The following is a 24,590-nucleotide window of genomic DNA, read 5'->3' as shown; positions in this document are numbered from 1 at the left end:
ATACAAAGTCTTCGTGGGAGTCAGAGTCACCGAGATTCAAGAGTTAACAGAAGCAGCGAGCTGGCGGTATGTGGACACCAAACACAACCCAGCTGACGTCATCACCCGGGGAATGTCCCTAGATGACCTCACCCGTCACAACATCTACAGTGACGGACCAGAGTTCCTCAAGCTCCCGGAAGGAGAGTGGCCTACGCCCACCCCACGGGAGGCGAGTAAAGAGGAGGCTGAGAACAAGAAACCTATGTTCTGTGGACTGAGCACAGTCGCCTCCACAGACCCCAACATAGATGACTGCCTCACCCTACAGAGTGCGCAACTAAAGACATTTCTGAGGCACCACCCAGAGATTCAGCCCACTGCCGACATTTCAGCAGCTGACTACGAAGAAGCAGAACTTCTTCTACTACAACGAGCCCAGAGAGACTCGTTCCCCGACGAGCTAGACTGTCTACAGGGAGGAAAGCCCGTCCCATCAGACAGCAGATTGCTCCACCTGGCACCCGAGAGCGACGCCCATAATCTCATCAGAGTGGGTGGTCGTCTGCGGAGAGCCCCCGATCTACCGGATGACGTTAAGTACCCGATAGTCTTGAACAGCCGACACAAGGTCACAGAGCTGATCATAAAGAAATACGATGAGGATGTACACCACGCAGGAGCAGAGAGAGTCTTCGCGGAGATCAGACGTCGCTATTGGATACTTCAAGGAAGAGAAGCGGTGCGACGCTTCCAGCGAACCTGTCTAGACTGCCGAAAGTGGCGCGCGCAACCCAGCATACCCCGGATGGCTGACCTACCTCCCTGTCGCCTCCGACTCGGCGACAAGCCATTCCACTCCACAGGCATGGACTGTTTTGGCCCGTTGTATATAAAGAAAGGAAGAGGAACCGAGAAGCGGTGGGGTATTGTATTCAAATGCATGACCACCAGAGCGATACATATCGAACTCCTTCCAACCATGAGCACAGACTCATTCCTTATGGCCTTCCGAAGATTCACATCACGGAAAGGAAAACCGTCTACATTGTTGTCTGATCACGGGACAAACTTCAAAGGCGGAGAAAGAGAGCTGAGAGAGAGCTTCCAAGCTATGGGCCCAGAACTTAAGACCCACCTCGCTCCATCCCAGATTGACTTCCAGTTTAATCCCCCGAACGCACCCCACTTCGGTGGAACCTGGGAACGAGAAGTACGTTCTATAAAGACAGCCCTGTACGCCGTGCTTGGGGCCCAGACTGTAGCGGAAGAAGTCCTAATGACAGTCCTCACGGAGATCGAGGGAGTATTGAACTCCAAGCCCCTCGGCTACGTCTCCAGTGATATAGCAGATGTCGACCCAGTCACCCCCAACACACTCTTGATGGGGCGGCTGGACCCCGCGCTACCCCAGACAATGTACAGGCCTGAAGAAGCGAACGGCCGAAGAATGTGGAGGTACAGTCAAGTACTAGCTGACAAGTTTTGGAACAGCTTTCTACTCCACTACCTACCGTCTCTACAGACCCGCCAGAAGTGGGTAAAAGAGAGAGACAATTTGACAGAAGGAACAGTCGTCATGATTATCGACCAGTCACTACCCAGAGCTATGTGGCCGGCTGGCCGCGTAAGCAAAGTGATCACCGGTGCCGATGGCAAGGTCCGAGCAGCTGAGGTGCTCGTCCAAGGGCGAACTTACACACGACCCGTGGCGAGGCTAATAGAACTGCCCAGACTCCCAGACACTATCGATGACGACCATGACCCCATGACTTTGTGAGTTGACTGACCCTTACAGCGGACCTTGAGTGGTAGACAGTGCGGTCAATCTGTCTCTGCTTAGCTAATTAGGTGGGACTAATTAGGGGGCGGCTGTTGTGAAGGATCAGATTAAACCGAATATATATATTTATTTATGGATATATATTTAATAGTATTTGTATATCGTTTGATATCCCTTGTATATTCCTTGTACATATACACTGAATATCCCTTTGGTCTACTAACAGCCCATAATAGTTTCATTCTCTCATTGGACAAGAACTTGGCGCCAGCAGCCAAGCCCCTTGGTTCAAGTTCAATCGTGCCGACGAACATGTCGTTACTAACCCCGGTTCCGCGTAGGAATACGTCTGCCGAAATACGAATGGTACTATTTGTTCACAGCGCATATATATATGGCGCAAGTAAAGTAGAACTTCCCTTAGCCCTTAGTTCTTTACCCTCCAACCTAGTGGCAAGACGTTAAGCCTCACCCACGATACACGTGTGGTGCAGTATGGTCAACTTGGCCTCAGAATGGCATTGAGACATCGTGTGGATTAATAGTTGAATTGTCATAGTTTGGCACTATACCGTCGAGTGGGACGTATTTCTATTAAGTTAATAATAGTCTATTATGTATGGTGCATCGTTCGGTTAGAGTTATAAAGTGAGCAGTACCCCCATCGTTTTCCTCGCGTTATCTAGAGTCTTAACCAGGCTGGGCAGACCACGTGTGGTGCTTTCATCCGAGGAGTTCTGGGCAAGGACGAGTGGACCTGCACATTGGATTACCTTACCCGGACAACGGCGAGCCCTACACGGCTTGGATTATCTACTTGCTTTGGGTGCTTTGATTATGCCATGGATAACAGCCAACACTGGTAAGTGTTGGAACTACCCCCGAGAGGAGTCCAGGTGAGACGGCGCTCTAACCCGAGTGAGGTCGCCTCACGTCTCTTCGTTGTGGACCGGCAGCTACTGTCTACAAGAGGGCCCAACTGTATTCATCTGTGGACCAAGGTTCTGTGGGCACCGTGTTCAGCACTCTGAATTCTCCCAAGAAATCGTTGGCCAGATGGGATATCGCCAGCGGCTCTCCTAACCCCCCCCCCCCCTACTGACTTACAACCAGCGGGACCCCCTTTAGTGTATCCAGCTATAATCATTAAGTACCATCGCTATAGTTCCCTAAAGAACCAGGTTGTATACTTGCTTCCTGCGTAACCAGAGATTGGACATTCAATGTTGATTTGCCTACGAATACTCATTTGCCTTACTCATTTGAACGCTAGTGCATTCAAATCATAAATGTCATTACGTGAACGTTGTATATACCCTTTGCTATATATTAAAGATTCGACGGATACATTTGTGTGGACTTGGTTTCATCAGGTGGGAAAGTGTTCATCATATCTATATCATGTACTGTGTGGCCAGTAGTTAAAGTACATAAAGCGGTAGTGGTTTAATGATACCATACTTATCAATACAGTCAGGGAATTGTACCCCTCAGTTACACAATCCAATGTGATAATATCTTCGGTGTGAAAAACACACAGTGGGAGATGTTAGGTCAAAATATTATCCCAGTGAAACAATCAAAAAGGCAACCGCTGGGTGAGTGACTGTCTGATAAAAAGGTGGTAATCTTCAGTGTTATAAAAACACACGAAAACGGAATTTGATCAAAGTCATTAAAAACTCACCCAGGCGTTGTGCGTAAAGAGCACTGGAACAGCAGCGGAGCGAGCGCGTCGCCACGGGAAAAAGGTGTCCAAGAGGAAGGCTCCTTGGATATCCTGGAGGTAAAGCACAGGGAACAACAGCAGCAGCAGGAACGGCGAATGCAAACAGAAAATATCAAAACGATCCAACAAAACTTGAGTGGGGAAACGGGGTATAAATAATACGGGATTGATTGATTGACAAGCAGTGACAGCTGGGGGATGTGATTGAAAAGCGTGTGGACGGGAGAGAACCAATCAACGACGTCTCTGGGAAGAAGCGTGTGAATGGGGGAATGAAATGATTAACAGAAACAAATGGAAAACAGAGCGAGGTGGTTTAAAGGAACAGAGCGAGTAAGTGAGCAAGGACAGAAACCTCACACAAAGGCTGCATCCCCGATTTTCTTTAGACTGTGGCTTGGAACTTTCAATAGTAGATGATCGCAATGTTTATACTTTGTATATAAGGAGGAGGACCTTGAAATCAATTCTAAATGTTACCGGAACTTCCGGAAGCCAGTGTAGGTTATTTACTTGTAACTTTGGGTTTGATCCAAGGAGTAAGTTGCCCCATATTGCTCTATAACATTTCTCTTTTTGTTATAGGACCGACTAGTAGGATTTCAGTTTTGCCCTCATTTAATTTTAGGAAGTTGTTCGTCATCCATTTGTTTATTGCTAAGAGACAGGCGGAAATGGAGTTTATAGCTGTGTGATAATTTGGTTCAGCGGAGATGTACAATTGTGTGTAATCTGCGTAACTATGGAAACATACATTGTGCTTTCTAATGATGTCTCCAATGCAAGTAAAGCACTTTAAACTTTAAGTATGACTAAATGCTTTCTTGACTATATATATAGTAACTGTTCCAAAATGCATAGATTTCTATGTATTTTAGGGGTTTGGGGGGCTAGCTCTTTTTAATATAAATGTCAGATTGTTTTATTTATTTCATAGATTTCTATGCATTTCAGGAGTTTGGGGGGCTGGCTCCCCCAAATAATTAAATAACATAACCCTAACCTAACCCTAAAACCGAAATAAAGTTTAAAAAAAATAGTTACAAAATCCACCCATTTTCGCCCACAAACCGGCCAATTTTTTTTGGTGCCCTTCTGAAGTGCTGGGTCTAGATACGCCCGTGTGAGGCCCGTCAAAATTTTCTTTTTCAGCCCCACTCCGTGCATTCAGCACAACACCCTCTCTTCCCAGAGCTTGTATTCTTCTGCCCTTCCGTTAAACGTGGACCACTTGCTCCTTCCTCTGGTCGCCATCTTTTGATTGTAGCTTAGCTTAGCTGCCCGTTAGCTTTAGCATCACACGGTTCTCCCGCTGCTAAACTAGCCTAAACCTTTCAGCTAACTAGCTATCGTTATTTTTGCTCTTCCGTGATCTGGGCCCATAACCTGTTGACAGTCACCTGGGGAGCAAAATAACTGGTCATGACAACGAGGTCCTCTTTAGCCTTAACTGGCGTGGTTTATTTCATGTACATTTCCACCACGAGACCTGCTCTCCGTGAGAGCTAGAGAGAGAGAGACAGAGGGGGAGGGAACATTCCCTTATACCTGCTACCTGACGTCAGCTGCTATAGCTGCGTCTCCTTACGCCTATAGCGCCCTCTTGTGGAACAGTTAAAGTGCAGTTATATTCAATCATATTATTACTTACATTTAACAAGAAACCTGCATCATTTGCAGTTACAATGTTCATGGGGGACTGTGGCCATGAGGTCGGCAAAAATTTGTGTGTGTATGTATGTATGTGAGCACACTTGACCTGCTCTCAAACCCAAATACTGTTGGCTATAAAGTCACATATTATAGTGTAATATCTATGCATGTAAGATAAAGAACATTAGCTTCCCAATGTTTGAAAAATATACAGAAATGTGGTACCTAAAGATCTCCAAGGTCACTGCCTAAACACCTAGTGGCCTCCAGTCTCAGACCGTCCTGCTTGACAAACAAGTCATCACAAGTAGACACGTGACCCAAAGACACAATCATCAGTCCTGTATGTTATGCAAACAAAGGCAGGATTTTATGACAGGTGTTTATTTTATTTAGTTTGACGTATCTGTAATGAAAGATACATTTTGAAATGTATTATTTTGGAGAAGATGGTAGCAGAGGCTAGTTGGGTCAAGTTTTCTTTGGGGGGGGGGGGGGGTAGAACACACAAGTTCAAAAACAGCTTTCTGAGGATCTTATTTTCCTTTTGGGGTATGATATAAATGTGTTAGGGAGGGAAACATGTTTACAGAACGACGAGAATGGCGGAAAAAAACTTAAATCAGTTTTTCCATGTGAAACAGAAACCTATGTAATATGAGATGAAATCTGGTCGTTGACATCATGGTTTCATTCCAGGAAACTGGTTGTACAGCACATATTGTTCAAATTCATGTGCATTGCCTGATGCAGGTGTTTAAGTTACAGGTAAAGTGATTTGAAAGTCCCTTCAAGTTTGAAGTGTCTTTTTCCACCCTTATTTATTTTATTATTTATTTTGTTTGCAATACAAAACCTATATTGGACAGACACAACACCACAACTACTTTTTTATTTATTTTATTATGAAGAATGTCTGTCTGCATTACAATATACTCTGGCAAAACAAAATGGAATAATAATGAAATGGATACATGCCCTTTTTATTCATAATAATTTCATTTTCCTTTCAAGTGACCACAAAGCTTCAGATAACAATGATTTCAATATAAGTTAAAAGCAGTGAACTTGCATAATTACATTTCCACATTGGCCCCATATTAGACAGATTAAAATAATATAGTATCTTATCACAGGACTCTGGATCTTGTTAATTAGGACCAATCACAACCTTGATCTGTAGGACCAGCTGGATCCAGGATATGACTAATTAGAGGAATAATGCTGATTAATGTTTTGCTCTTTGCAACAAGTCCCTGAAAAGTTTAAAATAAAATACACTGAAATGTTTTCATACCAACGAGGGCAAAGAAGGTACGGGGGACACAAAACGGAGACGACATTGATCACATTGACAAGCTGATAGTTAACATCTTCACCCCTCGTCAAGCCTTGAAATCAGTCACCTAGTGCACACAGCAAATGTACAATCTGTTGTTTTCAAAATATTCAACCCAACCACAGCAGATAGTAAACTGTGTTTTGAAATTCACAAAGGATTTTAGTTCAATCAAAATCATTTTCACAAAAGGTAATATATATATTTATAAAAAAAGGTCTTCTTGAAGAAAAAGGCAAAGAAAAAGGCAAAGGATTATAGTTTGAACCATCTATGATATAGAGTTGTATCTTCCTGAAATGGACAGGAGCAATTGACCCATCTAAAACCCAGTCCTCTTTTCGCGATCCTCCAATCACGACTGTTGCTTCTGGAAGAGACAGTCGTGGTTGGAGGATCAAGAAAAGAGGGCAGGGTTTGAGGTAGGTCAATGTAATCATACCTGAAATAAAACAAGTCCCATCAATGCTGCTCACAATGGATTTTTAAATTGAAACATCAACAAAAGGCTGACATTATACTGCATCACATTTATAGGTTAAGAGATTCATTTTAGAGGGGTTGACCAGGTTATGGGTCTCTCACAAATCCCTAAACTATGCCATCAATTGTTCACAACATCAACAACATAATATAATTGCTTTCTTGAACTGGGAAAGACTTCAAAATCCTCTGGCCCCCATGATTACCATTCATTCATTGGTCCTTAATGTGGAAAGTTGTCGACTTCTCGCCTCAAAGCGGTCAGCTCACTAGGACACTAGATCTGGCTTGCAGTGTGGCTGCATGCTGGTCTGCTGCAGAGGTCTTCCGAGGCCGTCAATGTGTTGATCTAGTGAGTGGACAGGGCCTGAGCTTAAGCAAGCTCCACATAATTGGCTGGGAACATTCCAAAGTGGCCATCTGGGCTGTAGCCTCGCCACCAGCCCTCATCGATCATTTCGATTCCAGTAATGATGTCATCAGGGTCAAAGGAGATCTCTGTGTCATCAGCTGCAAGGAAGTAAAGTAGTAGGTGAGCCATAGACCTCTCACGCATTGTCATCATTCTGACAAACCACATTTCCGCAATGCTAAGCTAGTTTTGGCTAGCGATCTTTCCTTTTTTTAAACTGCCGCTTCCCATGTCCATGTGGCAACCTCATATTGTGGAAAATGTTAGTGAAACTAAATTGATCAATCTAGTGATCTTTGCACAAAAACAATTACTCCCCCCCCCCCCCCCCCAGCAAATCTCATTAGTTATATCAATATTGTGCTGTCAGAAAAGTTCTAAGTGGCTTAAGTATTTAATGAGACATTTAATGTCAATTTCGCCAATGTCATCCGCTTTCAACCAGGAAATACTAGTGTGAAACTGTGAAATGCATATTACAAGCTGACAAAAGTGATGATCTTTTTCAGCAAATCTCTTGGTTACCATTAGATTGCATAAAGTAAGCAGGTGAAATGTTTACAGGTCAAGTATTTCAATAATGCTATTGCCTATTACTAGGTAACTCGAGATCAGCATCTACTAAGCCTCGTTTGGAAATACAAGTCATCTGGACTCAAGTCAAGTCAAGAGTTTTATTTGTCACGGCATACAAGGCATACAGTGAAATGCGGGTGGTCATGCCTGCAGCGATTGTGCAATAATACAAGTAATAAGAGTAATAAGACATAACAGGTATAATGTATATAAAATTTAAAAAAATGCATTGAGCCATCTGTTAGACGTTCCCGTTCAATGCATGGACCAATATATGGCAAAAGGGTACGCAGGGAACATCGGTCTGTTCATTTAACTGTGATTACAATGATCTGATCAGCTCCTTCTACCTACACACGGGTGTGTTGTGTACTGGAAAAACGGCAAGGTACAGCACAGCATGCCTACCCATGCTTTTATTTGCAGATTTCTCCTCTGCTTTTAATAAAATGCAGCCCCACATTTTAATTGAGAGGCTTCCCACACCAGCTTCTCATGCTGATTTTAAATTTCCTCACTGAGAGGGTCCAGCAGGTCTTTGTCAATGGGCAGATGTCCAACATGTCGATTTACAACACTGGCTCCCCCTAAGGTTGCGTTTTGTCTCCCCTTTTATTTATTATGTACACGGACAGCTGCAGATCGCTTCATGACCAAAGGCATCTGGTTAAGTTTTCAGATGACACTGTCCTGGTATCCCTACTGCAGCGCTCCGAAACTGATCATGGACCTGTACTTCACAACTTTGTGAATTGGTGTGATGAGAATTACTTGGACCTCAATGTCTCTAAGACTAAGGACATGATAATTGACTTCAGACACAACCCCGATCATCAAGCCAGTGTAGCTAGTGTAATTCACGATGAGGACGTCCAGATTGTTGAATCGTACAAATACCTGGGAACTGTGTTTGACTGTAAACTGAAGTTCAACTTAAATACAGAGTCTATTTTTTTTTTATCCACTTTTTCTCCCATTTTTCTATATTTTCTCCCATCCCAATTTCGTATCATCCAATTCAACCCTCCCCTGTCACGAACGCTGTTTCTTGCCTCCCACAAGCCAGCTGCAATGTGGACTAAGTCATAAATAGCACAAGTCCCCTCCGGTACTTGAGGTAACAGCAGTCGCATCTTTTCACCTGCGCAGCTCGATCTCTCAGTGGCGAGGAGTAACGCGTGGGAGGCTCACGCTGCCCCCGACACTTCCTGATTCTACTGCGCAGGCGCACCAACCGACCTGTAGGAGTCGCTGTCCACAACGCCCGATCCCCACCCATCAGTTTCCCACCCCCTAATACGGCCAATGTGTATTAGTATGAACGACCAGCTAAACTGAAAGCAATGTGGAGCGCTGGGCTCGAACAGACAAGCCCAGCGTCTCCGTCATTCGTGGCGAGCGCCTTGCCCACTACGCCACGTAGCCGCCCGAAATACAGAGTCTATTATTAAAAAAGGTCAGCAGAGGATCTACTTGCTGAGAAAGCTGAACTCTTTTAATGTTAGTGCGAAGATCCTGAGCACTTTTTATAGTTCTTTTATTGAAAGCCTCCTAACTTTTTCTTTTATCTGCTGGTTCAGTGGCCTGTCTATTAAAGATAGGAACAGCGTACAGTACATAGTGAAAGTGTGCTCCAAAATAATTGGGAGTAAAACAGAGAAACCTATGTTCTCTCTGGACGGACCAGGTGGTCAAGAAGGGGACGAGCATCACTAATCAACCCCTCCATGCTCTGCCTCAGCGGTTTTCACTGTTGCCTTCTGGCCGCCGTTATGACGTCCCACCAAGTAGGACCAACCGCTACGCCAAATCTTTTGTCCCCTCGGTTATCAGACTTTTAAACACAGACGGTAGTCATTTTAAGTAGCCTTTTGCACTTGGTTGTCTGTTTTTACTTTTACTTTGCTGGATTGTGTATCACATGGAGTGTTTCTCTTTTTTTTGCCGTGCTGTCGTTGAGATGTTTTGTTGTTTGTTTGTCTTTGTTGCTTGTTGGTGAAGCTGCAAATATGAATTGCCCCACGCGGGATCAATAAAGTTGTCTGAATCTGAATCATGCTGTACTGTGCCTACTGGTCAGTGGAAATGCGCCATTAGTCATGAACAGGACAGAGTATTGACTAGTAGTAACATACCAGCCTGGTAGTCATACAGGGCTCTAGCACAGGTCCCTCTGTCTGACGTGGCCTCAGCAGTCACTTCATAGCTGTTGTTCTCCTCCACCTAGGGGGACAAGCAAGGACATTTTTCAGAAATAATTACCGTACCCTAATTTGTGTCCGTTTTACTTTTGCCTGGTTTGTCTGTATATTAATAGTTGCATTCATAAATAAATAAGCAAGCAAAGGAATGTTAGGATTCAGATATTTTTTTCTTGTGGAATTGCAGACTATATAAAGTTGTTAATAATCACCGCAGGGGGTTCGTCATAGATGTTGTTCTGCTCAGTCTCCTGGACAATGTGGGACTTAGTCGCTGGTGCTTTCTCTGAAAAGAAGAGGCTGCAGTCAGTCTGGCTACTCATGGTCAGGCTAGCACTGTCCCATCTTTACCAGCAGGTGGCAGCAGTGGCTGATCCTGAAAACAGACGCTGAAAGGGATGTGGGTGGACATGGTAATGCAGGGCTCCTACGCATTTTCCAAGGAAAAGATTTCCAGACTGTAGTTGTTTTTTGACTGGAATTGAAGATGTTGGTGTTCAATGTGATGTATGCCTATAGTGTCTGACTTCAGAAAGCTGTAACATCACAATATGTCAGGTGAGAGTTGAGTGGGCAACAGCTGAAAATGGCATCCGTGCAGTGGTGCAGTCGTGGTCACACCCGGTTACACGCCGTGTTACCAGATCACTGAGGCAGAAGTACGTGCGATCGCGCACGGATGTGTACTCGCATGTACGCGCACACAAAAATGCGCTGTATCCATTCGTTGTGACTAGTACCCGGCCACCGTTTTACATAACAAAATCTCCCCCTTCATTCTGTGTGACACAGACAGTGGAGGTGAATACTAATGTGGCTCGGAATTCGTGATGGGGGTCTACCTGCTTATGATATTGAATCAAGCTTCTGTGCTGCGCGCCAGCTTTCCACACGCACATTCACACAAATAGAGAGCAAGAAGAGCTTGTATGATAGAAAGATTGCACTTGCGTATATGCGCTTGTGTGTGCGTGTGTGTGTGCGTGCGTGTGTGTATAAATCAGTTCTGTGCGCATGCACGTACCCGCGCGCGCGTGCACGTGGCGTGTTACCAGTTCCCATATTACGACTGCACCACTGCATCCGTGTCAGAATGCAAATATTTTCAGAAAATAAAGTTTGGTTCAATACATTTTCTATACGTTTCCAGACTTGCGTATATGAACGCTGGTAATAATGAGTGATGTTCATAAGAAGCCGATGGCTGAGTTATATCAATCTTCTAGAGGTCGATGGTTGAGTTTTATCCATCATCTAGGACAGGGGTGTCAAACTCATTTCCACATTATGGTTGCCCTCAAAGGGTCAAAGACCGTATACGGTAAATGTTAATGTAATGTAAAATAAATGTAGCTACTCATTTACATATTGTTAAACATGTTGTTTCTGTATTTATTACTTATTCAAGTTACACATATTGCATATGCATTTGCATAGATGTAAAAATATATGTTAGCTTATGTTATTTTAACAACTAATTTTAGTTTATCAGAACCCCATATTACTCCATCAATCAATGATCAAACCATTCAAGTAAATAACAAAGAAGAATATCATCAAATACAAGCTATGACATTAAGTTTGTTCAAAACCTTTTTGTCACAGTCAAGAGGGGCAGAACTAACAACTGTGAGCTGCAAAGAACACGTGGGACAGATGTAGCAGATGTTACAAAAACAAATGGCTGCACACAACCTTGCAGAGGCTATACATCCAACTAATGGAAGATAGTTTAATTAACTTTAATTAACAGATTGCAGAATGGGTACAGTACAGTACAGCTCAATACACACAATTGTTAAGGGGATGCAGACCAGAGAAAGACTTTCGTCTCGTTTACATCAGGGTCCCCCATTTTCAATTCGTAATGAAATTGCTATTATGTGTCTGCATGAACACACAACTGTAACTGTACTAAAAAATAACAATATAAGGGTTGTCTCAGTTCACAACTATATTGGTCAAGTTTTGGGTGGGACTTGTTTGCGTCCCTACAGCTTCTTATTCAATTGAGCGAGATGCTCGGTTATGTCACACAGCCAGTTTGCATCCGACAGTTCAGACAATATTTCTTCAACCCTTTGTTACCTATTCCGCCTGGATCTTTTTTTGTATTTTGGGCTGTAAAATTGTCAAAGAATGTCTGAGGAGTAAGTGCTTTTGGCTTTTTTCCTTTGTTACTTCATCAATACCTCAGATGTTCAACATACATGTATGTGTAAGAATGTGTAATAACTAAGGCTGTCAAAGTTAAAGCTTTATTAACGCATTAACCCACAATTCTTTTAACGCCACTATTTTTTAACGCAAGGTTAATGTTTAAAAAAAAATATAATCTGAGCTCTTGTGGGCCACATCAAATGACGTGGCGGGCCACATTTGGCCCGCGGGCCTTGAGTTTGACACCTATGATCTAGGAGGTCGATGGTTGAGTTTTATCCATCATCTAGGGGTATTTCTACTACTGTGTGTTCAGACCACTGACCTATATAGGATCAGACTGAGGTGAGTGTGTGAGTGAAATGGGCCCCACCTTGCAGCACCTCCTGGGGAGCGGCATCCTGTTCATCATACTCACACCTGGGCTGCTCATCAACCACATCAGGCTCTTATCACACACAAAACACAAACACATGATACACATGCACACAAATACATAATACACATGCACACACAAATACAAATACACACTCAAGTTCATTAGGGCCATTCTCGACTAAAGAAATTCATGGGATTTGTCAACTAATCGATTAGGTGATTTAATCTGTAAAAATTGTGTTTCCCTACATAAGATCAAACAGAATTACCTCTGTAAATCTGGATCTTAACAGAGATGTGCTTATTTTTCAGGAAATAACTCATCAGCAAGTGACAAATCTACTAGCACAACAAAGTCTTGGTTAACACTTTAATCGCCATGGGTTAAATTCATAATTTACCATCCCTCGCCAGCTCTATTTGTCTATGGAGAAGTTCCCCTTCTTTGCAGGGCTATAACTTTTTAAATTTTATTGCTAAATTGCCATTATTATGGCCCATTCAATGTCCTATATGTATTGTTCAGGGTGTAGCAACGTTAAACTTTTTCATTCACATATTCATACTAAAATATGGTCTAAAGTATAAGTATGTTTTTATCGTTTTCTGCAGCTTTCTTCAGAACGTGATTTATAGCCCTAAATGCATTATATTGATGATCAAATACAGTTTGGTAGGAATCTGTGCGAGATAAAAAGTTTCAACTGGACATACTTCTAGAAGTTTCTACGCATCATCTGATGTTGACCGGATGGGCGGGGGATCGTTTATAATTCCGTGGGCAGCGTTAGATGATTCATCCAGAGTGGGTCATATGTTCATCAGATCAGTTAGTATAGAATACGTTAGAAAATAACGCTGAATCTTACCGTGGCTTCCTCGCGCCGCTGGCAGATGAGCGTGGAACAGATTATTTTCTATTATGGGATGTAGAAATGCCCGATCGATTTCCAGGTTGTATAATAGTATATACGTCCAAATAACGTTGTTTATTGAGTTAGGGCGAGCGATCTATTATCCAGTGTTTCAAGATCGAGTCGCGGGAGCTATAGCGAGTGGCCGGACCACATATGGATGAGTACTACCGGTTCAAAGGTTAATATCCGGTTGGCGATCTGCCGATCGGCCACCAGATGGCGCTCTTGAACCGCTAGAGAGTTGAGAGGAGATCAGCAGTGTGTCTCAGGGCTCCGGAAAGGAAATATGATTTCGATGACAGATTTTTGAAATATTGACATCATAGACGAGTTACGGCGTCTTCGGCAGAATGAGCATGGCTCGGAATGACGTGAAAACTCGTCCGCGGCGATCATAGTGTTAAACGACTAAGAGCGGGAGCCCTAATGATATGTTTCACGCAGATAAGCTTCGTCTGAAAGTTGGACACAAGTACAGTACATAGACAGAACATTGAATGAATGGATGGACGACGCATAATTGACTATTTTATTTTACCTCATTTTATATTTTATCTTACTACTACTACTTATTGTTACCATTCTTTTATTAATTGTCGTTTCTTAATTGTGCACTGTTGAGTCTGAGCTCGAAACACAAATATTTAATTACCTGCAATGCCCCTGTATTGTTTGTATATGTGTATATTGTATTTGACAAATAAAGAACTTGAACTTGAAGACAGAACACTGAATGAATGGATGGATGACACATGAAGCTAATAATGAATATGAGGTTGATGTTACACAGCAACAAATGAAGCACAGTTTCGGCATCACCTGGGGGAGAGATATTCATGCATGAGCCTGCCACCCAAGTGCCTTGTTAATAAACTGTATTTGACTGATATCACAATATGTCAGGTGACAGTTGGTGGAGTGGACAACAGCAGAAAATGGCATCCGTGTTAGGATGAAACTTATTTTCTATATATAATTTATTTTCAGTTTTAACATTCTGTGCCATTCCCACACTTTAAGACCTGGACATTATCTAATTAATGTCATATACTTGTCCAGACTTACGTAGGAACCCTGGAAAAGACTAAACAAGACTAAGAGTCTAAAAGCCCCGCTAGTGACCATGCAGCCCCTAACATCATATTTGAGAACTACAGGTTTATGAACAAGCGTAGCGAACAGTTTTGGCATACAATGTTGGTGAGTGGTAAAAAAAGACATGGACAAGAGCAATGTCTTCCACAATGGGGGCCTGAGGAGTCTGCTGTGTCCTCTGGCTGGACAACATATCAAATGAGGAGCTGCACCGCAAGACTGGCTGCAATAGTGTGGTCCTTGAACTAAAACGCCGGTGGCTATAGGCCACACACTCCGAATGGACCAGGACAGGATACCAGAGGTAGCATTAAGATGAATACCACCTGGAAAGTGAAGGCGTGGATGGCCAAAGAACACCTGGTGTAGAACAATTGAAGGCGAGCTGAGAGAAATTAATCATACATGGGGCAAGAAGGCAGAGAGAGTAGCTAAAGACTGGGCTGAACGGCATCAAATCATCAAAGCCATTATTTTCCAATCGAGAAAATCGAGAAGAGGACTAAGTAATTTAGTTTGCTGTACATTGTACTAAATGTGGGACATTATCATTAAGAAGCTGGGAAATGTTTCCTGAATCAAAGCAAGTCAGCGTAACCTCGTGCCGGTGCCACAAAACGCACTGTGACTAGGCTAACAGAAGCTGTTAGCTAGCAAGTCTAACAAGTGACATCATTGGCAGCTTGGTCCAAATGCGATCTGTTGCCTTCATTTAGGACAGATCGCCCCGCTGCTTCCGACTCCACTATGCCATCTTTAAAATGTGACATTAGTGCAGAAGCTCCCACAATGCCATACTACAACGGAGGAAAATCAGCTGTCACTCAAGTTGCAATCATGAGGAACTGTGCTGTGTTGCTCAAGTGTGACACTGTCACCACCTGGTGGTGGTTAAAGGACAAGGCAGCCTGCAGGCTTTACTACAGTGGTTGACAGAATCAACTGACGCTGCCATTCGTTTGTGCTTCGCTAGTGGGGCTGAAAATAAAGAGTGATTTTCACAAGAAGCCGGCGGTTGGTTAACATCCATCATCTAGGGGGATTTCTACTACTGTGTGTTCAGACCACTGACCTATATAGGATCAGACTGAGGTGAGTGTGTGAGTGAAATGGGCCCCACCTTGCAGCACCTCCTGGGGAGCGGCATCCTGTTCATCATACTCACACCTGGGCTGCTCATCAACCACATCAGGCTCTTATCACACACAAAACACAAACACATGATACACATGCACACAAATACATCCACAAGTTCACAATTTGGAAATCCTATTCTCCAAAGTAGGACATTCTTGACATTAGGGCCGTCCTCGACGAAAGAGATTCTTAGTCTACTAATAGTCATGGAATTTGTTGACTAATTGATTAATTAACTAAGTCTGTAAAATTGTGTTTCCCCACATAAAATCATAACGATCTACCCCTTTAAATCTGGATCTTACCAGATAATTACCTCTTTAAATCTGGACCAGAGATGTGCTTATTTTCCAGGAAAATAATTGGAAGAAAAAGACAAAAAGGACTAATCTACTAGTGTGACAAAGTCTCGCTTGACCCATTAATGGACTAAGAGCGGACGGCCCTAGTTGACAAGTTTCACTCAGGGCAGATAGGATTAATCTGAAAGTTGGACACAAGTACACAGAATGAATGGATGATGCATGAAGACAATAATGAATATGAGGTTGACGTTCCACAATAACAAGAAATGAGAGAAATTAAGTATAGTTTTGGTATCACCTGGGGGAGAGATTTTAGTTGCATGAGCCTGCCACCCAAGTGGCTTGTTTTTAAACTGTGTGTGTGTGTGTGTGTGTGTGTGTGTGTGTGTGTGTGTGTGTGTGTGTGTGTGTGTGTGTGTGTGTGAAGTGTAGTGTGTGCGATTGTGTGAGAGAGAGAGAGAGTAGTGTGTGTGTGTGTATGTGTGTGAGCTCAGACCTGTAGCACAAACAGGAGAGGCGGAGCCCGCTGGCACAGGGGAGGCTTGGCGCAGGGGTGAGCTGGCCCGCTCAGGCTCGCATGCTTGCTTAGAGAGAAAAGGGCTTTGCAGGCGCCCTGAGAAAGACACACACGCAATGAACAGGAGAGAAAAAAATAGAGCCGACTGGTTGACCAGAAGATCAGACAGACACTACACTACTTAGCAGATGAATTTTGGGGACATCGTAGGAATGCACCGATAGGGGTTTTTGAGGCCGATATTCCATTTGTCCCCTACCCATATTGGGCGATACCAATGTTCACAACACTCCTACAAATAAAGGACAAAACCAATTAGCTGAAATCCGTTTGCTCTTGAAACATAATTCCTTGACAGCATTATTATCTTGTGGATTCAGCAAAACAGACAGGATAAAGATAAAAAAAAATGCCAATTCTACGATTGGCAAAATTGAGATTGTCTGCAAAACTACCGGTGCATCCCTAGTGTTAAGTAAGATTATGAGACAGCAAGACAGTCTTGATGGAAAGTTAAAGCTCCCAAAGAAAGGACAGCTTCAGGAGACAAAGAATCTCCTCTGGGCGTGTTCCGACATAGCCCAGGCACATTGGCCCGTCAGGCCCTCCCATCCCTGAGAGCAGCGCTGAGAGAGAAGCGGAGCAGTGCTACGGACAGGAGACAGCATGTGCTGAGAGGCCCTACCTGGCTGGAGGCTGGCTGGAGCGGCTGGGGCTGGTGCAGCTGGTGCGGCTGGGGCTGCTGGAGCGGTTGGAGCTGCTGGGGCTGCTGCATCAGGCGCCTCAGAGTCACTGGGAGGCAGGCCTCTCTCTCTCTGCTTGAACATCTCCCTGGGGTTCAGGGATCGCTGGGAGATTACAGAGGCCGCTTCCTGAAAAAACGCAAAGAGGAACTCGTACAATGAGCAATCGCAAATAAACAGAGAGGACATGGTGTAGGAGATCTATACCGTCACAATAGTGTACCACAAATACTTGTACTGAACTGTGTGTACTTTAAAAGTTGTCTGAATTGTGTCGGACACAACTGACCATATTCACACAACGGTTATTTTGCTCTTATGTTATGCTCAGTTTGGGATTCCTTTGTGAATATAGTCAATGGAGAGAAGTAAAGAACAAGCCATTAAGAAACAGACAGGGAGATGAACGTGGCAGGTAATCTGGGCTCGACTACAGAGCATACAGTGAGACTACAGAGCATACAGTGAGACTGACAGGAAAGATGAGAAAGAGAGAGAGAGACATGCACTGGATTAAAACCTGTGATGTAATAATATGTATGGTTTGTGCCTTAGACCTGGTTAGCTAGCAGGACTTAGATTGTACATTTGATATTTCTTTTTTATAATAATAAGAATAATGAAAACAAGAAGCTAAGTGTGGAACTAGAGTGGGGAAACAAGAGGGCAGTTAGTCCAGAAGAGACCAGAGGGGGAACTCACGTTAGCCTTCTCCACAGATTCTCCTCTCTTCATCCCTCCCCTCTGGGCTGCTTGGTGCAGCTTCTCCTGCTCCTCCTGGTGGAGGCACCATCCATCAACTCCCTGCTAGACTATGTTCAACTCAACCTGTGTGCTACTGAAATCTCATTTAGACTATAAGCGTCATCATTAAAAACAAAACACAGACATGATCTTTTTCTATTGGTCAGGGTTCCTACATACTAATTCCATGACAGATGATGACATTTCCATGTTGAATTGACATTATATCAAGCCACACCCTCTTTTCTTGATCCTCCAATCATAACCGTTGCTTCCCTGGGAATCACTTGGGGCTTAAACAACCAGGAATTATGTTATTTGGGTTATTATTCCTTCAAAGGATGACTAGATCTACCAGCAGTAAAGCTAGACATTTGACCACCAGCCGGAATCTAAATTAGGAACACATTTCCATGATATTTCCAAAAGGTTTTGGACAAATTTTTGGACAAGGTTTTTCAAATTCTTTGACTTTTCCAGGTCTTCCATGACTGTATGGAACCCTGATTCATACATACATCCAAGGTATTAATTATCATAATCATCGCCTAGTAAACATAGTCTGTTCTCAGTCTGAACCTAAGTCACATCTAAGAACAAAACTCTTCTCAGATGATGTGTATTAACTGAGAACCACTGTAGCTACAACAGCCCTGGGAACCACAAGACAACTCACCCATTGTTCTTTCTCTTTGTCTCTGTTCTCAGTTTCCTGTTGCTGCTGGTACTTCCTGTTAAACAAATGGTGCCATTTAAACGTCTGAACAGATATAATGCAAACCTAGGACTTACTTTGCAAAGCAGGCTGAATAAATGTATCAGATACTCCCTTGGTAAATTATTGTATATATCTCAGATAATGCCATATTGATATAAATAAATAATAACAATATTTTTCCATATCACCCAGCCCTACTCTGCAGTGACTGTGAGTGACACCTACTTCTGTTGGTCGATTTGGGAGGACCTCTCCTTGTCCCTCTTGTCTCGCACCACAGCCTCCTGGGCCTCTCTGTCCTTCCTGTCCTTCTCAATCTGCTGCCGCTCATCCACAGCCCTACTTCGATCCTCCTGTCGCCGCTTCTCCTCATCTTTCTAAAAAGACCAAATGGAGACACAACACAACAGACAGTTTTGGTTAAGATCATACCTTCAGTTTCCATCTTTATAAGCTACTAAGTGCTTCTAGTGATGCCTTTCTCTGCATCTCCCTAAAATCACCACCTTGAGCAGCGTTACCCACATGATCCTGCTTTCATTTGCAAAACATTAACAACACAAAAGCCACCACCAGCTGCTAAAAAGCGCTCCGTCTGATCCAGACATGAGTGTCTCAAAGCCCCACTAGAGGCCACGCTGCTACAAGATCTGCGACCCACAGCTTTATCCACTACTTAAGCTAACCCAGAGTAGTAGTAGTTAGTGTGATACATGCCAGTGACATCTGAAATTGTCATCCGAGTTTTCCATATCTTATACAAAATACGGAGCATGGCATATCAGAGCAGAATCAAAGACTCCTAAATGTTTCCTACATCAAGGCTGATAGCGTTAGCTGCCTCTCAACACAGTGAAACTGCTTTGTTGTCTAGCTAAATGCTTGCGGGAGGGATTGGTTTGAGCGGAACACAAAATATAAGATGGATTAATGAATGCGTTCAATAATAACAGATGCAATGTAGGAATGGTACAGTGGGTAGCAGCTATCAGCATTCAATTCTGGGTAAAGCCAATTCAAAGATTTGTTTCTAAACACATTATACATGTTTGAAAATAGTTGCCGACAACATGCAAGAAGACTGAACAATGTACTGAATTGTGGAGTCAGACCATTTTTGTGTTCAGGATTTTTTGGGCCTGAAATCGTGGCTCGATGACACACTGGACTGGAGCCATCCTTAGCATAACCTCTCCCCCAACACTATATAAAACCTAGAGCGCAATAGCATGGTTCTCCGGGTTTCATGTATGTGAATGGAAAATGCTACAACAATTAGTGCCATACTCCTACTCCAGGAGGTGTAGTTAAATAAAAACAGAGATTTGGGTGGTCTGACCTAGTTTGCTAATTAGTAGGGATGCACCGAATGGGAAATTCTTGGCCGAAACCGATACCGAAAATAGGAAACAGTTGGCCGAAAACCGAATGCCCGAAAATGATTCATAGAATGTTGTTCAGCTACCTGATTATGGAAAAATATATGATTATGGCAAAACTTAACTTAAATAATAAATAATCACTATTATGGGTCCATAAAACATTTATTCAGCACTTCTGAATGCATACAGTACATTCATTCCAAGTCAAGTGCATTTTCTTTTCTCTGTAGGATAACTACAAAGTGCATTCAGAACAAAGCCAATGTGCTTTAAAACTGCATAAAGATCTGCACACATGAGAGGGAGAATAGCTTATAGCAGACTTAATGATGTTACTGTAGTGGCTACAGTAAGCATTTTATATAAAAGTACCCCCTCCAATGTACAGTAAATTACCTAGTATGGTTGTCAATATTCCAATGTACAGCTTTGCTTGTACAGTTGTACAGTGTTTCCCCCCCCAACCCCTCCTACCCGGAACACTTTTATTTTCACTTTACCCCAACTTTAACACTTTGATTGCCGTTCACGTAGATCTACGTTTCTGTCGCCCAATCGTTGAGTGCCGGAAACGTAGATCTACTGTCACTGTATTTCTTTTATTATCTATTGCCATTCATAATTCAGCGGGGCACCTTGTGCATACTGTTCTGAGTGTGTCTGAGCTGGCAGACGGTCTTATACCGCCCTCTAACGCCTTCCGGCATTATTGCACCCCGTTAGAAACAGGTTCGTTTATTTTCTCTACCGAGCTGCGGCATGGGGGCGGGTCCTAAACACTCCGGCAAAACACACGCTTGTAGGGATGGTTTGGACTACTGACCCCGCCCGCCCGTTGAAGTGCAATGCCCAACAACGTCGGGGACAGGATCGCTGTGGATAACTGGAATGGCGATGAGATTATTGGATTCTTTTTTTTGCATTACTTCAGAGACCAGGTAAGGACACCATATATGAAAGCTTGCGTTGATCTGATATTTATTTCTACAGCTATTGAAGCTATCTGTGTTTAATGTGTATGACTGTGTGCCGTTGGGTTGCAGGAGGGGGGGGGGGGGGGGGAGGCGCCGGTCTAAATCACATTGCATGCGTGCACGACAAAGGATAATAGTGATGATCTAGCGTTGATTTCAGGAAGATGACAACGTTGTTTTCGTGTATTTTCCCTGGAATTGCTCAGAAGCGGCCGGACTATGTTCATATTCAAAACGGTATAAAATGGAAATGTACGGATGAAAAAAGAATCAGTTTTTTTGCACGTTGACCAGAAGCAGCTCAATGAGACTCGACGGCGTTATTAGACCCATAGCTATACTATAAAATATAGGTTTAGCTCTACAAAGTACAACTACGTTTACATGGGGTTAATGGACGGCAAGGCCAGGTCACTTCCCGGAAGGGGCGTGGCACTCAATGTGTTAACTTAAGTGAACAACCTGCTTTCAAACGGATGCTTTGGTTTGTCTGCTGATAAAAGTGCAAGACTCTTGCCAATGTACAAAGTCGCTATAATCTGCGTGTCGATAAATGCTTACTGGAGACTGCCATTAGAGTAACATTAACCTCTTACCGGTACCGGGCAGAGATATATTTTTTTTATCTACTTTTTTCTCCCCATTTTTTTTCTCCCTTCCCCAATTTCGTATTTTGTCCAATTCTACCCTCGCCGCTGAGAGATCGCGCTGTGCAGGTGAAAAGATGTGACGGCTGCCTCCTCGTGTACCGGAGGGGACACGTGATGCAAGGGTTCGTCCACATTGCAGCCGACCAGTGGGAGGCATGGCCTAACAACGTTCGAAACAGGGGAGGGGTAGAATTAGACAATACGAAATTGGGGAAGGGAGAAAAATAGAAAAAATGGGGAGAAAAAGTAGATAAAAAATAAAATAAAATGTAGTGCTGAAAATATACACTTTGACTGTTTTGATAGGGTTAGGGTCTTTACATTTGAAAAAGAAATGCAACATTAATTAATATGTTCTGTATCGATCGATTTATGGCGTGATATGAATCTCGGCCCTGTAAGCCCTTGGCTTAACTCTTTGCCCGCCAAACCCGAGAAAAGTTGGGTTATCTCGCCATGCGTCGAGCGCCAGAAACCCGAGATTTCTCGGGTTTTGGTCCTTTGATATTTTCCTTTGATCCCCGTTCTATACGGTCAGCCGGAGCCCTCTATGCGTCTTTGATACATCTGCCTACGTTGAAATTGCAATGGCGATCGAATCTCACCAGGTGGCAGTATCGCCTACCTTTTGAACTCTGATTACATTTACATTTAGTCATTTAGCTGACGCTTTTATCCAAAGCGACTTACAAGTTCTGTACGACAAGTCATCAGGACGGGCACAACTCTATCAGCTGAGTAACAATGTACATCAAAGTGTTGAGTGCTACAGTGTAGGTTAGTTTATTAGGACAAGTGCATGACAGTAAGGTTAGATATTTTTTTGATTGTCTGAACTAAACTGTCTCTGTCCTGCTCCCTTTCTTTCCTGACTCGCTCTGAGGGGGAGGCGCTCTTGCAGAGCAATCGCTAGGAGATCTCCTCGCCTCAAAACCTATAGTTTCCCGTATACGAGTAATTACATATAAAAGAGTAATCGCGATCGCGGATAGGATCATTGGAATTATTCATTTTAGAATACCTTCTGGCTAAGGTAAGGTATATTCTATGTCTATTTTACCAAACCTGAAACATGTTTCTGTAACGATCACAGTGTCGTATCTTACCAGACCTAAACCAAGCTTTTAGTAACAATCTCATTTTCGGAGTAAGACTCCCCCCCCCCCCCCCCCCTTGATGACTTTGTGAAGGCACATGTGTACATGGTATATACCTTTGATTTGGGAGTATTTGGGGCTTCAGGCCCAACCAGAATGATTTGGGCTTATTGCATAAAACGAGTCATATCTCGCGATCTATGAAAAAAGACAGGATTATTTTGGAAATGGGGCGATGTTTAGTGTGTAACAAACTACAGTGTGTAGAAATTAACAATTAGTCAGTAATGGACTATGAACAATGCCTGTAAAATGAGCCATACTATCTAGTGCGGTGGCTTAGCAAAAATATGTGGACGCGCCGGACAAAAGCACCAAATTTTTTCCACGTGTTCCCCATCACCATAGCTTTCATTTTGGGGTAGGGGCCACGTCATCATGATGGATTTCAAGATGGCCGCCATGTAAAATCAAGGCTCTGGCCATTAATAAATATCTTGGTCCATAGCGCGCTCAATATTTGAGCGAACACAAAGGTATGGGTATCCCTGTAAACTAGAGAAGCTAAGCTTTCCATTGGTATCATTTTCATTAAGCCCAACTGTTGGGAAGGTGGTTTTAATAGGCAATGATTCAAAATTATGTTAAATTTTCGCCTAGAAAAAACGTTAGGTTATGACTATAACCAAGTTCTGTTAGTTAGGGGCGATGCTTGGCTTCGCCTTCTGCACTATCTCGCGTACGTGCACGCGTACTGAATAAACCACAAATGTACCTCTAATACCAGTATTAGTCTGACCACACCCCTCATCAGCTTACCTTCATAAGCAGGTGTGTGGTCACCTGCTCTCCTCCTTCCCAAGCTTTCACCACAAGGTGAGGTCAAGGGCTGCAGCGGCCGTCCGAAGCCAAGCATCGCCCCTAACTAACAGAACTTGGTTATAGTCATAACCTAACGTTCTGTATCGTTAGTGGCTTAGCTTGGCTTCGCCTTCTGCACAAGGGAGGCCAAGCGGAGCCACTTGGCTGACAAATACACCCCGCTGACAGCCCCCCAAAACCATCAGAACAGGGAGGGCCGAGCCCCCCCGACCCCCCCTAATGGAGGGTATCCCCCCTATTAGAGGCTTCACGGGAAGGCGACGGACCCGACCGTGCGAAGAGCTCTCAAGCAACTTAACGCACAGGGTGAGCAGACCGTGGCTTGACCCCACGACTACACACACGCACAACCCGCATGCCACCCGGGAACGAACGGAGGAACAACCTCGTTACTGCCCCCAGAATCACGGGGTCAAGGGCAAACCCAACCCCGTGGCAAGGCCGTAGCAGCGGAGCGCGAAGGAAGACCCAGACCCACCAAAAGGACTGGACCCCCGGAATGGGGGCCCGGAGAAGTCCATGATGCCAGCATCAAGACCCCACCAGGGGGGCACCTAGTGACCCCGCCCCTCACATCGCCAGCGTATTCGGACAAAGGCCCCTCAGCCGAGCGGGCCCTGTCCCCCTCAACAGCACACCGCCTGGAACACAAGCCCTGCAACAGGCAGACAGCATGGTCATAACACACAAGAGTTAACCAACGGAACAGGCAGTGCACCGGGGAAGACCAGGCAAC

The 24,590-nt window shown here is 43.8% G+C and overlaps 1 protein-coding gene across 2 annotated transcripts in view; it reads right to left on the bottom strand.

The window, feature by feature from the left end:
* Nucleotides 1-6,036: 6,036 nt before the first annotated feature.
* Nucleotides 6,037-24,590, bottom strand: part of dbnlb (drebrin-like b) — a 45,221-nt gene continuing 26,667 nt past the window's right edge. The window contains exons 7-16 of one of the 2 annotated variants that reach the window (XM_084313345.1): nucleotides 19,095-19,246; nucleotides 18,828-18,882; nucleotides 18,110-18,184; nucleotides 17,350-17,536; nucleotides 16,644-16,760; nucleotides 15,826-15,900; nucleotides 12,689-12,763; nucleotides 10,368-10,441; nucleotides 10,090-10,177; nucleotides 6,037-7,476 (exon numbers count right to left, since the gene is read on the bottom strand). In XM_084313345.1, the coding sequence (XP_084169471.1) occupies nucleotides 7,340-7,476; nucleotides 10,090-10,177; nucleotides 10,368-10,441; nucleotides 12,689-12,763; nucleotides 15,826-15,900; nucleotides 16,644-16,760; nucleotides 17,350-17,536; nucleotides 18,110-18,184; nucleotides 18,828-18,882; nucleotides 19,095-19,246 (1,035 nt within the window). In that variant the 3' untranslated portion in view covers nucleotides 6,037-7,339. The remainder of the gene's footprint in view (nucleotides 7,477-10,089; nucleotides 10,178-10,367; nucleotides 10,442-12,688; nucleotides 12,764-15,825; nucleotides 15,901-16,643; nucleotides 16,761-17,349; nucleotides 17,537-18,109; nucleotides 18,185-18,827; nucleotides 18,883-19,094; nucleotides 19,247-24,590) is intronic. The other variant, XM_084313346.1, reaches the window with a different exon arrangement.

This window comes from Notolepis coatsorum (assembly GCF_963971535.1).
Source record: "Notolepis coatsorum genome assembly, chromosome: 1".
Lineage (NCBI taxonomy): Eukaryota > Metazoa > Chordata > Actinopteri > Aulopiformes > Paralepididae > Notolepis > Notolepis coatsorum.
The sequence above is the reverse complement of the archived record's forward strand: the minus strand, read 5'-3'. Positions and strand labels throughout refer to the sequence as shown.